Source organism: Nylanderia fulva, unplaced genomic scaffold (genome assembly GCF_048542155.1).
Source record: "Nylanderia fulva isolate GAGA-0341 unplaced genomic scaffold, ASM4854215v1 Scaffold9, whole genome shotgun sequence".
Taxonomy (NCBI): Eukaryota; Metazoa; Arthropoda; class Insecta; order Hymenoptera; family Formicidae; genus Nylanderia; species Nylanderia fulva.
Window position 1 is genome coordinate 1,092,394 of NW_028191026.1, and position 18,026 is coordinate 1,110,419.

Genomic DNA, 18,026 nt, shown 5'->3' on the forward strand with positions numbered 1-18,026 from the left:
AAATAGCGATGATCGTATATGAACGAGCAAAGCATATTGTTGCGAAAGAAATATACCTATACGTCAAAATATTCGATTTCAAAATTGGTATATTCTTAGGGTTTCCGCTATTGATATTCTAAGAAATAGATATTGCAAGATACATGTTTTAAAAAAATTCACAAATTAGATAAAAAAAAGTTGGAATAAAGAGATAAAAATATGGATTAAAAAAAATGAGAAGAGTATGACAAAATGACTCAGATAAAGCGACATTCATGTCACAAATGACATTATTGCTGGGAAACTTACAATTAGTCATTGTTTCTATTAGTTTGTCAGTCAGTCCCACGTATTCTTCAAGTTTTTCGTTATATTGTTACGTAAGCAACGATAAAGATTTAAACGTTAATTGCACAGAAAATTACTTCCTAGCATTGTCCGCGACGCAGAAGATTTCTCAATCTTGATCTAATGTACATTAGAGAGAATTCGCTCATGGATCAGGAAGCAGAGAGCGTGATAATGAAAGTTTCGGCTGTTGTCAACAGCCACGTGCTGACGAATACGCCGAAAACACCCGCAGTAGCGTCGATACTCCCGTGGGAACCCCCTTCTATATTCTGAAATTAACATCCCCGCCTGATTTTAATGTACGAGCGAATAGCGAGCGACGAAGTAGGGCGTCCAGTCGTTATTACATCACGCGGGCAGAAGCCACGTGTCTCGTCTCTCGCACGATACAACCAAGTTACGATCATATTCGCCGCTCACAAAGAGGCCGGCTGACGGAGTGTGCGGGTGTCCCTCTCCATTTCTTTCTCTTCGTTGTATTGAGACCCATCCGGGACATTTGTGTTTGTGGTGTTGTGACACTCTCCGTTTCGAGAGACGCTCCGTCATGCCGGCGAACGATTTACGCGCAGGTAAGAAACTCTCATTAGAATCACTTCTCTTTTCCTTCAACAAGTGTCGACGAAAGCGACGAATAAATTAGAATTATTCATTATTGCTGTAATCAATTCCGCGGTAGCTATAGAGCCGATACTATATGGTAATGTCATAACTGGAGCATTTCCTATACGCACAGTTAGAGTTCAAGGATGAGATTTATGGTAGAAAATATGTATTAATATGTATTCTTAATAGATGTAGATTTTTATTTAGATATCTTGTTTATTTCAATATTTCTGTCTAATAATATTACTTGTGAAAGTGTTGCTATTTGTTATCATTTTATTTTATTAAATGAACGAAAATATTATAGTTTACTTTCAAAACGTCTATTTCTTGAAGAAGAAACGTGACGTAGTATATATATATATATATATATATGTCACAAGTATATTTTATACGTTACATTTATTGACTCATCTATATATATATACCGGGGACTCAAGGTCTGAATAACTTAGAAAAAGTCTCGAAATATACAAAAGGTCTTGAAAGACAGAAATGCGATATTCATTTTCAAATCAATTTCAATATCACTGATAATACTGATTTCTCACATATTTAGAATTAAATATCTAATTATTTATTAGTCTTTAATACTATATGTGTATTCTTAAATTGATGTGAAGTCAAACAGAAAATATATTTAGCATGAGAGAAATTATTTAACGATGAGTCAATAAATGTAACGTATAAATAATTCAGTGAGTTATAAGATAATGATAAGACAAAAACTGTAAATGAAGCTATTTATATACACATACATATGTTATTCGTTCCATGCGACTAGCCCGTTCGACATGAATTCAAAATTAGATCGCATGCGAATATAAAACTTGCTTCTTTGTGACATAACAAGTTGCTTTATATTTCGTGATTGTCAATAAAAATAGCAGTGACATGTCGCTGCTCTTAAGTTAAGATTCCATAACATGGGGCCGTCGACCTTAGTCCAGATATCCGGATAACCTCCGATTTTTAAAGTAAAAAAGTAGAAATAAGAATTTATTTTGACTCTATGAACTATATGACAGAAAAGGAACTAAAATAATATGAAAATTATTCTTTTGTATTTAATCGTATTGGAAAATTGATAGAAAAGTAAACAAAACGAAGAAACTATTGAGCAAATGAAAGTAATATTATAATATTAAAAAGGATAATACAAAGTGTGCGTTGTACTGTAAAACTCTTTGCGATTCATTCCACATAATGTAATGGTTTGGCTGCTCCCTATCGTTTAACTTCAACGAAAGAAGTCATACGATGATCAAAGTACATTTTTTAGCAGAGTCAGAGACACAACAAACTTTTCCATTACTTCATATAAAGAGTATATATATATATTTATCTTTTTTAATTATCAGTCAAGATAATTTATCAATGCAGTTTTTCATTATCTCTTTCTCTACACATTATAAATTTTAATCTTCTAAACTTTAAAATGTTTTACCGCGTATTTTTAAATGATCCTTGTATAATTAGCATTTCTCACGTTTAATATTTTAAGCAACTTTTAAATTTAGTGACTAATATAATCACACACAGATTAAATGTCACTACAAACATACAATTTTGTGTGATTAACAACTGCAGTTTATATTCTCGTAACATTCCGCATGCATGCGAGATTAAATACAATTTGTTGTAAACGATTCATGATAATTTCGATATAATAATCGTACATTACAGCAGACAAGAGAACCGATTGTACGGCAATTCTTTTTTCTATGCAATTATACGATACTAATTGCTTCCGTGACAAATGTTGATTAGTTTTCAAGGTCCTGTATACATGAAAGCAAGTTTTAATTTGAAAGCATTTAAATCGCTATATTTTCATTGTTAATCAATAGAATAAAAATGTGTAAGAAAAAAGTTCGAATTGTGTCCAATGATTATTCACCTTACTAGTTTCTTCGATTTACTTTGACATAATATTAAATTCTAATTTTATCTATCGGTTTCGTAATAAAAAAATTATAGATATTCTTCTTCAGAAAAGATACGGCAGTAATTTTTGATATTTTAATATATACATTTGTATACATGTATATATTTCGAATCTACGAATATATTTCAGTATGAGATCAAGGGTTCACGGATTTCTTCATTCGTTCTGACTACAATGTTTTTAGCGATGGGCAGTGAGAGATTGCTTTGTCGATATGAGTAACAGATTGCGTCGGGGATTTCACTTTTCCTGACTATTGTATTTCCAGATACAATTTTTCACACTCGCCCACTTTTGCGTCTTATTAGGTGCCACATTCATGATGAAACGGAATAGCACGTGTTTATCTACCCCATTCGAGATAAGAAACATTGTAGTTGCGAGAATAACATTCTCTTACATATTGAACGAGACATGATTTGTGTTTTGCATATATATATATATATATGCCGGTTATATATATATATTCATTAAGCGATAGCGCGGATAAGATTTGATTATTATAAAACTGCCGGTTATATATATATATTATAATAATCAAATCTTATTCGCGCTACCGTTTAATGAATAAACGTTAAATTAATGATAAATAAAGATTGCAACACAATATTGTTATCTCTTACGTAAACGCAGAATGTATTTAAATATTATTTTACTGAAATAAGAGGTTAATATATTTATGTTATTAATAAAAATATGATATATATATATATATATATATATATATAATAAAATATTACTTTAGATTATTACTGTAACAAAAATTTATTTTCTTATTATAGCAATGTAATGACTTTGCGTGCTCTTTAATATATCTATAAAGATTATGTTATAGAGATTATCAGCATTTATGACGCTGGTAACAAAAATTCGGCAGATAAAATCCAAATCATATTATTATTAAGCCGTATCGCGTGATAAATAGTTCTTTGACGTGAATAAAAATTTATGAACTTTATTTTCTGATCCAGATCTATATAAACACGAAAATTTGATAGATATCGGACATCGTTATTTGCAAAGACTGCGTATTTCAGTACGAAAGATCATTTAGCGAGGATATATTTGTACGACGATTATTGCGGCATATACGATTAGACTTTCGACTCATCGCTATCGATTAACTCTGGTGGTATACTGGCCTTTATCGTCCTAGCGTGTGAAAACAAACTCAGAGTCGATATACAAGGTTGTAGAATTGTGTTCCGCGGTTATCTCAATTCTGCTAAGTAAACGCTGATCGATAATTAACGAGGACGCATTAATTACGCTTGGCAGAAGAAAATATATATTTTTTTGACATATATATCTCCTCTAAAACACATCGTACAATTATTGACATTGATTGATATTGCAAAAATTGCTGGATTATAAATTTTGTAAGATGTGATTAGACATTAGAAATATTACGTTCTGGATATAGATACATATATTTATTATTAGTCGAAAATAAAATTAAGCCGTCGAAAACAAAAACTGTGTCAAGCAAATTGATATGTCACAAAGATTTGCGAAAAAAACAAATTTAAAAAATGTTTCTCTTTATAATATAATTTTTAATATTTAATATTCTTTTCATAGACTTTTGTTGCAACCTGTACATTAGGTGGTTTGATGCGATAATTGCATAATATCAGGATAAGTTAAATAAACAAGTTTTTTCTTCTTCATAAATATTATTTTTACTTCTAACGGAAATGAAAAAACTCGCTTATCGCTGGAGGTTAAAAGATGACTTTTGCATTCTTGCTATTCATTAATATACACACATCATCGATACCATGCGATTCCGTAGCTATTTAAGTGCAAACTTGCAGACATTGCAGACTGGATCACTTGTTGTATTAAAAAGCAATGACGTCAAAATCTTACTAACATTCTTAAAGAACATGCAAGTGCGCATATGTTTTATTATCATCCGCGATAAAAAGAACGATAATAAAACGTTGCTAATTACGATAGATTTTGCATGCAAAATAAATTTACACAGAAGGAAAATTATTAATCTGCAGGATGTTACAGCTTAAAGCGTATAATATTCGCGTATCGAATTTGCTAAAATCATATGTGTGTCATTTGACGTAGTAATAAATCATTTATATCCAGCTTTATCTTCAATTAATATCAAGATTTATCAATTTTCATTCATAAAAATGTGTGTCTCGTAAAATAAAATTTCAATAATTATTTTGGCCTGCTCATCTCGCAGAGTAATATAATTTTTACGAACTTTTTTCTGCGTACAAAGTCGAATGATCGAGTAGGGCTCAATAAATAATGACTAAAGTCGATCCTCGGAACTCGGACAATGAGACGGACAAAGAAATTGCGGCGACTTATTGTCAGTTTGCATGCACGGATCATTAGTCAATTTGCGTCGGCTAACATTTAACTTACGCTCGCGCGCGTTTATCGGTCTAATAGGCAGATTATACCGGCTAATTGCCGCGTAATCTCCTGGCGGCGTTCCCGCCAAAATTAGCCGATTGTATGCAGATTAAAGCTTCGTTAGTAAGGGCGAACGATCGGGCGGCGATTAGCGCAACAAATGTGTCGCGCGAATGAAGAAATTGCTATTTCTTCTTAAGCATCACATCCATCTTCCTTAGGCGAGTTTCGAGCTGTCAATGTTAACGATTGATCCGCGGCAGCTGCTGGGATTTGATTTATTGACGTATATCTGCGGCGAGTTAAAATTATCACGTTATTTTAATGATTCACTCGAGAACCGGGATTACGTGTTCCGCATCGGATGTGTCTAATTACGACACTTCTTAGAATTAGAAATATAAATCAACCGTGTCGGTCGTTTACGCGAATTGAATAAATATTCAATAATTATCGAGCACTCAGAATTACGGGTAAAATCGGTTTGATGTAAAGTCTGTTTGATGAATAAATAAATTTTTCTTCGAATTTATTTCTCAACGGCAATATATGTATCCAGTTTCTACGATGTTCTCATCTTCGCGTTGGAATAAATAAATTATAATAGAAAAAGGCAACGGTGCGTTTCCGGTTTAGAGCGTATAAAATAGGATAATAGGTGCTAAGAATTTTGTAGATATAGTGAGAGATTATGAAGCATACAGAACTAAATTGCATGCAATTAATTCAACGAAACTATATTTGAATGCACCGCATATATACATCTTATCGCGAACAGATAGTGTTTCTATCGCAATACGCGAAGATATAACAGCACTTTGAAATGTTATATAAGCCATTGCTTTTTCTCTAAAAATATATATTTGTCTGCTTTTATCAAACGCGATATTCATTCCCTATCACCGGATAAGTATTATCGACAGGTTTTGAAAGTAGAGTTGTCGACTGCTAAATCCCTTCCTGTCTTTCACAATATTCACGATAAAACTCAAATATTTTATCGCTGACCTGTGACCTATGATGTTGGGCAAAATGTACTCGCGAACAACAAATAACAATTTTAAATATGAGATCAGCGAATATAAAATGTATCGTTCAACTCTGTCTACGAGATTTCATCATATACAATATAATAATTACATAAGACATAAGCGATAAATGGCAATTAACATTTTTTAAATATATGCGATGGAATGTCGATTAGATATGATACAATTGATATTGATAAATTTATCGCTTAAAAGAAGACTTATGAAAACTTTATTTATTCTTTTTTTATTATTTAGTCGGAGAAAATCACCTAAACGAATAAATCATTTTCCTTTTTACAATGAAAATCGATGCATTTGTTAATGTTTTACACAAAGAATTATTGTTATTAATTTATGCTTCTACAATATTCACAGAACGTTCTTTGCAACAATGCGTCATAAAAAATTCAGCCTCAATCGAGATTAACATTCTTAATTTTTTATATCGTTATTTAAAAATATACTGTTCTCGATGTAATATATTTGCAGATATTGTTTTTAATAAAATTGAGATAGAAACATACTTTCGTATAAAAGTCGTATCTACATTTTGCAGTTGGAATTTTTCGCGACATTATTTTTCCGCTATAATCATCCGACGTCATGTAACGAAGAAAATTGAGCGATAAATCCGATAATCGAATTGATATAAACGTGAATCTTTATGATTCGTTTGTCGTTTCCATCGAGACTTTAATTGTATCAATCTGTCAACAAATTTGCTATTTATGAAATAATCTCTGTTATACGCAAACATATATAGACATTGGTGTCGATCACTGGATTACTTTCACTGACTACGCGAGAGAACAGTCCTATCAGAAAGTTTATTTCCTAACAAACATACGAGTCACAGAAAATCATAAATATATATATATAACTCTGAAGTATTCGTTACGTTGTGCCGATCGACATTTTAATTTAGTTTTAAAATTTTTGCTCGTGTCATTATTGGACAACTTGCTTAACGTAGTTAAAAGACTCGTAAAAACTGCAATTAAAATTTTTTTATATCAAATTGACTAAAGAGAGGCCAATATTGACGCAACTAAGTACATAGTTGTTAGTATGTGGATATTTTTCTCACAATATATACCATCTAGAAGTTAATCATAAATTATAACGATGCCATAAAGCGTGCAAATGCAACCACAAGTTTTTATCGCGTCGCGTGTATATCGTGCGATAAAAGAACTAGTTGCTTTAATCGCGAAAAGAAAAAAAAGAAAGATCGTCTTATTAAATAGTGTTTATAGGCTATCATCTGGCGAAGGTTCTCCCGTATTGAAAGAGCAATTTTCCACGCGTGTGTTTCGAGAGACTAGAATGATATAATAAAATGCCGATGGGGAAAAGTTTGAGTACAAAAGCAATAAAAGTTGATATAATTTACAAAATCTATTTTAAATTGTATTTTTATATTTAAAATAGATCTCATAAATTTTATATATATATATAATGTTGCAATTGTAAAAAAATCGCATAAAATGTTAAAGGATAATTCCGATATCGTCATATTTCAAAAGAAATATACTTCTTAAAAGCACAATAAGTTTCTCGAGAAGTATAGTATTAGTAATATTTAAAGTTATTTCATACGCTGCGCAACTCGCCAGATAATCAGCCGACTTAATGATCTATTATTTGCGCCCGAGGCAAAGTAAGTGTTTGCGCGAATGAACAAATTGTGAACATAGATCCGGTTTTTTTTATCGATGGACAGTCAAGTTACGTACGTCGTTTATCGGTGTCTTGTGCATGTATTACGGCGTGCGTCGACCTTGCCGGAATGGCGAAATACATATGGTACATATGTTGTATCTACCTTCTCGTGAAAGTTATTCTGCCGGTGGCAGCCGCGGACTGTGCACGTTTGTTCGACGTAGCGTGGCAAAATGTGGCGGAATCGCCGTAAAGCGAGAGGCAAGTAATGCAACCGCGTCGAGAGGATCGCGTATCCTTTTGACATTATCGCGCGACCGCGCCGTAAAGTCGCGGCAAAGACAGCTGTCTTTGCAGGGAAAATCGAGAGCTTCGTTCCTGAAACGTGATCCATAAATAGTGACACATTTCGGAGCAAAATGCTCCGATATTTTTCGAAGCGGAGTAGTAGCAAGAGCGAGAATAGAGAGAAATGTGCGAACTCGAAAGTTGCGTCTTGCGGTTAAAAATTTAAATAATAGGATTTTGCGGGCGAGAGAGACAGAGATGTATACACGGTATTGGTTCTTTATCGAGGAAATGCTTTCCAGGATTAAAAAGATTGGTGGAAGGAGAGGGTACCATGAAGAGCACTCTTCTCGCCGGACTAGCGGAACTGATTGGCACATCCATCTTGGTGTTCGTGGGATGTATGGGCTGCGTTGGCAGCCTCGGAGTCGTGCCTCCTCATCTACAGATAACGCTAACCTTCGGATTAACGGTTATGGTTGTGATCCAGGTTAGTAGGTGGTCGGAAGCCTTTAGTTAGCTTTCTGACCGCTCTATATTATCATAAGATAACTCTTCGTATCTACTTCAAATTATGACTTCGCGAATCGCCATTTTATGTAAGCCCGGGCATTACTCTTGCACGCGCGCGAATCTATTTTCCTCCTTCGAGAATTTCCTTAATCAGAATTATATAATATATTCGCAGTTAACTTTTAATATATAATTGCGCGATTTATCCCACGTGTTATATTACAGCAAAATTGCGCGTTTAATATATTATCGTAATTCGTGTTATAATGAAATTAAATCTTCACATGTTTTATCGTGTTATATTATGCAGAGTAAGAAGCTTGAAGCTTATTAAGATATTCTGAATAAACAGCGATAATTATGTGTGTACAACAAGGTCGTTCAACATGATTTTCGCGATATTCCTACACGTGCAATTTCCGGTAATTAAGTAACACACCGGTGAAGCTCAACTGATTCGAGTCATTATAATTTGGCGCGACGCAGAGGGAGAGAGAGAAAGAGAGATAGATTTATTTATTTTCGTAACTTATTCATAATAATGGAAAAACGATAATTGGCGTGCGATATATTTTCCCATAACATGAAAAATTAAACTTATCGATATTATTAATCTCGTTTATGCGTGTTTTTGATTAAGGTTATTGTTCATTTATTTATTATACATAACTCACGAATTTTGTAATATTGCGTATTACAAGCGCGTTTTATCTCTTTTATATGTCGCCCCTTCATAAACAGGACGGTAAAAGGCGGCGCGAAATCGTGCCGCGGTTCGTTAACGAATACTCGAATTTTCTAATGCAACATAGTGCACATTTCATTAGCTTTCATTCACCTTGCCTCGTAATTTGTATCCGTGTCACGGTAATTTGGAATTTGTTACGATGCGCTCGTTAATAAAGCGCAACGTCAAAGTCAGCATGTTATCAATTATTAAAAATATTCTCTTTGATTTTCTGTTTTCACAGTGCATTGCTCATCTCAGTCAAGCTCATATTAATCCAGCAATTACTGTAGGAGCCGTTGTTCTGGGAAAAAAAACTATTATAGAGGCCGTAGTTTACATTATTTCTCAGTTCATAGGTGCGATTCTGGGTTACGGTATGTTAAAGGTTAGTATGAGAAAAAAAGTATATCCTTCTTTTTATTTTCCCCATTAAATAATTAATTTCAATTAATTTCTATGCAAAAATGGAATAATAAATAATCCGTCGAATAGTCGTAAGAAAATTATGTAAGATTAAATAAAATTTTTATTTCACAGGGCATATATTATGCAATTATGCAATTATTTTCAAAAGCATTTTTGTTTAAAATAATTCTGTATGTTAAAAACTCGGTAATACTAGAAAAATTATAAAATTTGCAATGTGCTCAAAAGTTAACATTTAAAATCATATAAATTTTCTATGTTTCTTACAGTAGTGATTAGATTTTAATTACAAATAAAATTAATAACACAGTATAATAATTAAAACATGATTATGTAATAAAATATAACCGGGCGATTAAATCATCGCCGAGTTTAAATATAGAAATGAAAGATACTTTCTAGTTTTGTTGAGGCACACACATAAAGTAACGACCTTCGACGTATTCGTCGTCGTCATAATTTAAGTTATATGTACATGTATCGTTGGAAACTATATACACGCGAAATGTGAGTTTTATTAGCAAACTAATTAGCATTTCGCTTTTTGATGATATCTTAATAAACGGAAAATGATTATTGAGCAAGATATAGACAGATGAACAATTTTTATCGAGCTTCAGAGTGAGACAGAAATAAATCAAGAAATATTTTCAATTGGTTTATATCAACGAGTAATTCGGCACACGTGTTACCTAATTAATAATTTCTGCTTTTGTGATCAGAAAAAGCCTTACTGTCGTATCTTACTGTATCTGTTTTTTGTATATCGACGCAACAACAGATAAGACGAATAGAATGAATAATAATATAATTGCTCCTTTTTCCTATATTAAAAAAAATAAATTGAAAAAATGCTTCAGAGTTTATCGATCACGAAAAATATAGAACAAAGTTCTCAATATTCATTATGGAAACACGTCACATAAAAAAAAACTAATAATTCCGGTAAAAGACAACAGGGAAACTATTCTAATATAACAGTATAAAGCAAAAGAATATTGCATAAATAATGCTTCGTATTTCATATTTCATATTTTTTAAACTGTGCTTTTGTGAATGTTTTTCTTTTGTTATGACGGTTATTCAATCGTGTAATCTGCAATTTATATAATGTAATGTAATTTTACAAGCCCCGTTACAAATATAAATGAATGCTACGTTTAAAATTTTTATCGAAATATCCGCTTTCTCATAAACAATATTTGATTTTATTTTAATTATGCGCGCGTTTTTGTACGATAAGATATGAATAAGAACCGACATTATTAATTCAGCTTTCGCTTTTGCTCCGTGATAAAATTCAATTCAGCTTTACCTTATCCGCAATAAAATCCGTTATTCCGTTTTATGCAATAAGCAGAAAAGAAAAACGCGACAATATAGATTTAATCACGTCCCAGAACTCTGTTTACAAAAATGTTGTCTCAAACTGATTTAAATACTCAAAACGTTCTTTACAGGTAGTGACACCGAGAGATCGCTTGACATCCGGTACTGTCGAGCAGTCGGACTCATTTTGCGTGACCGGTCTGCACCCTGATCTGTCCGGGATCCAAGGTCTGATTCTCGAGGGGATCGCCACTTCTATCCTGATGCTGGTATTCTGTTCCGTGGTGGACCAGAGAAACGAGAAAAACACGGATTCGATAGCGATCAAGTTCGGTCTTGCGGTAGCCGTGCTGGCAACAGCACTCGGACCTTACACCGGAGCCAGCATGAACCCGGTTAGGTCATTCGCGCCCGCGTTATGGAACAATCAGTGGTCGCATCAATGGGTCTACTGGTTCGGCCCGATTGGCGGGGCCTTAATCGCCTCGTTCGCGTACAGAACCATTTTCGGACTTCGCGAACAGATTCCCGAAGACGAAGAGCCCACCGCCGAAGTGGTTGCGCTCAACAGCGTGGAGGCCCACAAAACCGAGGTAAGATGATATTGAATTTGTAAGAAAGAAAATCTAAGATAACACGTCGATTCGATTTTTCCATCACGGTAAAGTAGTTGAATCAATGTGTAAACGAGAAAACGTGGAATAATTTGTTTAAAATGTTAGGCACGCTGAAAAAAATTTATTGAATTCAAATAAGTGTATTTATTTCAATACTGCCTAATGAATTGTTTATTTGAAGCTAATAATATTGATTTGATATGAAAAATATTTATTTGATATAATAAAATATTTTTCGAAACAAATAAAATATTTATTTATTTCAAATAAATGATTTATTTGGGAGTATTCAAATAAATATTTATTAATTTAATCATTTTTTTTCAGTGTACATGTACAAGGTGTATAGATAAATAAGTGCAAATAATTTTAAGAGATGATTCTTTGTCGGAAAATAACGGGGGTTTCTTATATAAACACATACTCTATATCCCTCCCTGAGAAGTTATACTTTTCTAAAGAGGGAGGTAATAATTAAGTTTTTATTTTTTCTCAAATTTTAGACAAATTAAAAAATGAAACTTATTGGAAATTAAATGTTTTTTAAATCGTCTAAAATTTGAGAAAAAAATTTATGTAAGAATCCTTCTTTAATTTTCGACAAAAACTCATCTAAAATTTTTCGCACTTATTTAGATACATTCTGTATAATCAATTAATTTTTCCAAGATCAGAGAAAAGAATGCTTTGAAAATGAATTCAAATAACATTCAAAGAGAACTTTCATTGCGATGTTAAAATATGTATCACATGACAAAGTGCTTATTAATATATAGTATGTAATAATATAAATATTACAGAGAAGTAAATTAATTCGTTAAATTGCATTTGTCATTATTAATATCACAGTTGTCATTATATTTATCGCTTGAAAAATTGTTCGTGCATATTTAAACAGTCACATGTTGCAAATAAAAAATGTATTTTAATATGAAATATCGAAACCACTTGTGTATGTACGCAATTAGTTAAATTCGATATTAGTTAGTCTCTCGAATAAAATTCGTTCACGCCGATAGAAATGATAATTTGCACGCAACTTACCTCCAGTATTTAAAGCAAAAACTTGAGAGATAATGAAAATCACATATAAAGTTTAACATTATAACGACATAAAAGTTACAAAATGCGTGCGAATCTCTCGTGTAAGAGGAACTGCGTCTCACGTTCCAGCAATAATTCTCGTTAACGACATTTCGGCAAAATTAACGGCCATCTTTGTGCGACTTTTAACGACCCTTTAAAATACGGGAAGGACGAGGCTCACGTGGTTTTATCATGTAAACGCCATACCCGCCATGCATCAGGGCACTTCGTATGATGCGGATTATCTTGTAAGGGCCAGCCGTAAAGGTCGACGATAAATCGCTAGGTGGGCAAGGAAGTTCAGTAAAACTGGTTTTACGAGACTTACTACGTTACTAGGAAGCTGGATTTAATGTCGTCGGTTTACCCTTCGATTGTCGCGAGCTCAAAAATGGATATAGAAAAAAGTCATCCGTCCCGACGATATTGTATTTTATTCTATGTACGTATCTCTCATATTTCACCATCATCGTGGGATTGCAATTTTCATTCGATTACAATCAACTAAAAGCTTTCTTAAAAATCATCTAGTTTGGAGCGAAAAAGCGCGATTCAAGTATTATAAAAGCACGATGCGAGAATATTAAGACAGTTTTCAAAAATTTATATGTTTTTGTCTCTTATATCTTTGCGGGGTTCAATGAATCGTTATATATTCGTGATCCTAAATAACTATTTAATTGAGAATTCCAATTTTTCATTATTTTCCACAAAATGAGACGATTCGCACATCCCTATAAATCAATTTCTCACTCACCGATCACCGATGCGTCCGATAGCGGAGTTGTAGACAGCACATTGATCTGAAAACAAAATATTCAAATTATGTATATACGTGTGTGTATGTATATACGTAATTTTAAAAGTCTGGGAACAATCGAGTATCTAATACAAGGCAATTTAGACAAAAATATTTTTATTTTGCATACCTCATAGTTGCCCCGCTGTCGCCTGATGCCTCCACAGGCCTCCTCCTCCTCTCTTGGTCCTTTGTAGCACTCACGAAACTTGCGAAAACGCAAATAATTACGATTGCCCGACACTTTACACGGCACTCGCGACGCGCGGAACTTTATACGGCACTCGCGACGCGCGGAACTTTATACGGCACTCGCGACGCGCGGAACTTTACACGGCACTCCCGATACGTAAAATTTTACACGGCACTCCCGATACGTGAATCGTACTGTGTATCGCTATTTGTTACCTGTAACAAATAAAATATATGCATATGTATATTAGAATAATCTTATTATTTTGCATTATGACATACACAATATCAATATGTATGCTAGAATTAAAATGATAAATATGCTATTTGTTTAAACTATCAAGAACTCTACAAAATTATAGAACTATTGAAAATAAAGTCAGAACTCTGAATTATTGATGATATATGTATTAACTTCACACACACCATATATTCCTCGCTAAACAATGCACGTTAAAATATTTTTTCAATTTTTATGTATGCGAAAAATTGTCTGAATGATCTTGAGAGAAAATTAATTTCATCTACATTGCAATTAAAAATGTTATTCTAATTAGAAAGTTTCGAACAGAAATATATATATATATAATTTCCATTCGTTTTAATTAAAATGTAATAGATTATACTAGACCAATATTAATTGCGAGTCACTATTAACCGCAATGCAGAGTGCGGGATGTATAGCCGTTAATTCAGCCAATCCTATAATTATTAATCCTCAAACATCCTCATTTTCCACGCGGCATTTCCGCCTGCAAAATATATTTCCGTCATTCGTGATTTTCGATTCAATGCACACCGAAATTAATCAATATTTCCGCATTCTTTTTTTCAGCAGTCTTAATTTCGAAATGAACACGACCAAAGTGACAGGTGATAAAAGAAGAAATTAAAATTCAGTCGACCTTTTTTCAACACAAAGAAAGCCTTCAAACATCTGGGAGAAGATAGATACTTTTAAGACATATTCAATGACGCATTCAATGACGGGTCGGTTCGAATAGTCAAAATCGTCGAAAGAAGTTTGGAAGCTCGACCCTCGACTCACGTGAAAATGTACTCAAAGAGAATTTCCGGAATCATCATCACAGGATGACGTAGCCGTAATCACATGCGCATATCCTACAATCGCAAGTCACGCTCGGTTTGCCAGTGTTAACTTTACAAATGCGATCGTTTGTTATCACCGTTGTTATCTTTTTTTCAACAATCCAATTTGAATTAAAATCGATAAAGCAGACTTCCGCATTCTATTATCGAGTCTGAATATCTAATTAAGTATATCCATGCTCGTGTGTTATCAGAAATTTTAGATTATTGGCTAAAAACTCTCGCACGTGTGTGAAAACATCTAGAGAGTGTAAACTCGCAATCTCGCGATCAAACGTCAATTGAAACGTCAAATAAAATGTGAAATTAATTTCGAATAAATCTGTTGTGCCACTTTCTCTCTGTAATATAGTGTACATTCTGCTATAAAATACGTCGATCATTTCTACAAGTTTATTATATGTATGTATATAATTTTTTTCTCTTCATCTTTGCTTATACGTACGTTAGAGATTTACGATTCGATGAGAATATATAAATGTGGTGAATAAACAATTTGAAAAATGTATACCTAGTCTTACACACAACGATGACACTTATATGTTAACGCTTTCATTTTTAGTTTGATAATAAATCAAATTTCATGAAAGTTAATATAATGTATAATTTTATATCTTCATTCTCTTCGATTCGTACGCTTTTGCATGATTTTAATATAGTTATTGTAATCCAATATTACATAATACTCTTACGCTTGATTAACTTTACTTTTACGTTATTCGTCTCGTTTACAGATAGAGCGAACTGTTTTGTACTCGCGTTTGTTAGCCGTTCGATTTCATCGCCGGAAGCGGAAATGTCGATTCCCCGAGCGACGAAAGAGCCGCGACCGATGACTCTTTACGTATCTATTTTTGTTACATATATGGTCATTTCTATAGTTACGCATATATAGGTACTTGCTCGAAGCTATGACGGGAGAGAAGCGTCTCGTTCGTTCAAAAAAAAGTCTCTCTTTGGTGAGGCAGCTTTTCATAGTTTTCGAGCATTTCCAAACAAATAACGTTTCACCATTTATAAGTTTTATCAACAGACGCACAAATATACAAAATATAAAAAATAGTACATTTTTATTAATTATTTGTTCATCCAAAAATATTCCGTTATACTATATTTCCTGCAAGACGAACGATCCATTTTTTAATTATACAACGGAAAACAATCCGGAAAAAATATCATCAAAGAATTGATATGTTGTATTTTATTTCTTAGGTTTATACTCTTTAAATATAAAATCTAATCGCTACTTATGTAATTCATTACAAGATTAAACTTTTAGTTAGGCTCTAATCTTTTAATTCATTTTATAATATTTTTTGTGAATAGAATAATCAATAATTGTATGTATGTAAAAAAAACATTTCTGCGATTGTAATAAAATATGTTGTGCTTATGGAGGATATTTAATGTTTGTAACATATTTCCTCTATTTCTTTATTATTTCAATTTATTTTTATTATTTCAGTCTTCATTATTTTAATTATCTTTTTAATTTTATTTTTAATAAAATTAAATAATGAAATATTCTGTTAATATATAAACTTGCGGCTCTATATATTCTGTTATTACAATAGATTAAAATAAACTATATAGTAAGACTTATATTAAGACTCAAATGAGATTCATATTTAAATTTGAATAGGTGACAGAACCAAACGTGATTGATTTTTAGTGTTCCAATTTTGTTGAAATTAATTTTTCAAAAAATTCAATAGTGTGCTCAAGGCAAAAATATTTATATAGATACAGTATCACGAAAATAATTCTCATATCGAGAATATTTAATTTTTGAAAATTTTCCCAATTTCAGATATTTATTAATATATCTAATGATTAAAACTATAAAATGAAAGAATGAAAATATAAAGGTTGAAAATATAAGAAAATATAAATAGAATTCTGCGTTTAAAAATAAAAAAAAACGATTTTGTTAATATTAAATTTACGTTCTCGACAATAGATTACTAATTTGATGAATTTGAAACTATTCGATAAATTTCTCGGATTAAGAATTATGAAAAATTAAACATTCTATTTTCAATAATTCCGTAAATAACTAACAAAAATGTTTGCCTTGAGTACTCTATTGAGTTTATGAAAAATTAATTTTAACGAAACGGACGCACTAACATCCGCACTCTCGCCTACTCAAATTTAAATTAAAAAAAAAAAAATTCTAATAATCCTCGCATGCGCATTTTAATTGAGTTTTATCCTCGTAGCGCAATATAAATGAAAATACGTAAATAAAAATAACTTTGATTGAGAAGGATTGAGCGAGTGTCATCGAAAAAAATATGACGTACGTGAAAAGTGTAACTTTTTGATTTTACCCCTTGCCGCAGGCTGCCTGCGCTGTCAAAATTTTGTAACTCGTTCGCGAATCTACGCTGCTGGTCCCGATCGCGTCAGGATACAAACACTTCATCAATTTGTTCAAAACGATAAAAAAATATGACAGAGACTAAAACAGCGTCATTTCTTTTTTCTTTTTTTGTACATTTTAATTGTTATACATTAATCGGTCATCGATTGCAGAACTGTTTGTGCACAATATTTGTAGTGTCGCGTGTTTAAAATTATAGTCCACAAATCACGTGTAATTGTCTCTGAATATGCGTGTGATCATTAATACCACACTTTGACTTTGACATATTGCAGCGTATATTGTGGAAATTGCAACAAGATTGTAGAATATTTATAATTTCGTTCCTCTCATAATATATTGTATATTCTCGTCTATCTTCATAAGCTGCTATGTATATATGTAAATTTATGCATTTTAATGTACAAATGAATGACAAGTATAGAAATAAAATTTCGTAAATATATCATTAAATTTTACAGATTTATAATTTTAAAATATTTTTTACAGATTTATAATTTTAAAATATTTTTAGATCAACGATATTAAAACAATTACGTAAAGCTAAGAAAAATGCCCGAAAAATTCAACTTTCTTCGCGTC

At 32.3% G+C, this 18,026-nt stretch overlaps 2 protein-coding genes across 6 annotated transcripts in view; one reads left to right on the forward strand and one right to left on the reverse strand.

Moving 5' to 3' along the window:
• The window catches only part of beta'COP (coatomer subunit beta'), an 81,563-nt gene that overhangs the window by 58,388 nt on the left and 5,149 nt on the right, over nt 1-18,026 (reverse strand). For all 3 annotated transcript variants that reach the window (XM_085489642.1, XM_085489641.1, XM_085489640.1), the window contains exons 2-3: nt 13,887-14,164; nt 13,715-13,760 (exon numbers count right to left, since the gene is read on the reverse strand). The gene's annotated coding sequence lies outside the window, so the exon portion shown is untranslated. The remainder of the gene's footprint in view (nt 1-13,714; nt 13,761-13,886; nt 14,165-18,026) is intronic.
• LOC114946628 (aquaporin AQPcic-like) lies at nt 671-16,451 on the forward strand. 3 transcript variants are annotated; one of them, XM_029323233.2, is made up of 5 exons: nt 671-905; nt 8,559-8,746; nt 9,741-9,884; nt 11,386-11,847; nt 14,784-16,451. In XM_029323233.2, the coding sequence occupies exons 1-5, from the start codon at nt 881-883 to the stop codon at nt 14,790-14,792; spliced, it is 828 nt and encodes a 275-aa protein (XP_029179066.1). In that variant the 5' UTR covers nt 671-880; the 3' UTR covers nt 14,793-16,451. The 3 variants fall into 3 exon arrangements, with proteins under 3 accessions (XP_029179066.1, XP_029179067.1, XP_029179065.1); XM_029323234.2 differs by lacking the exon at nt 671-905 and adding an exon at nt 8,083-8,229 and having other exon boundaries at nt 14,787-16,451; XM_029323232.2 differs by lacking the exon at nt 671-905 and adding an exon at nt 8,139-8,229.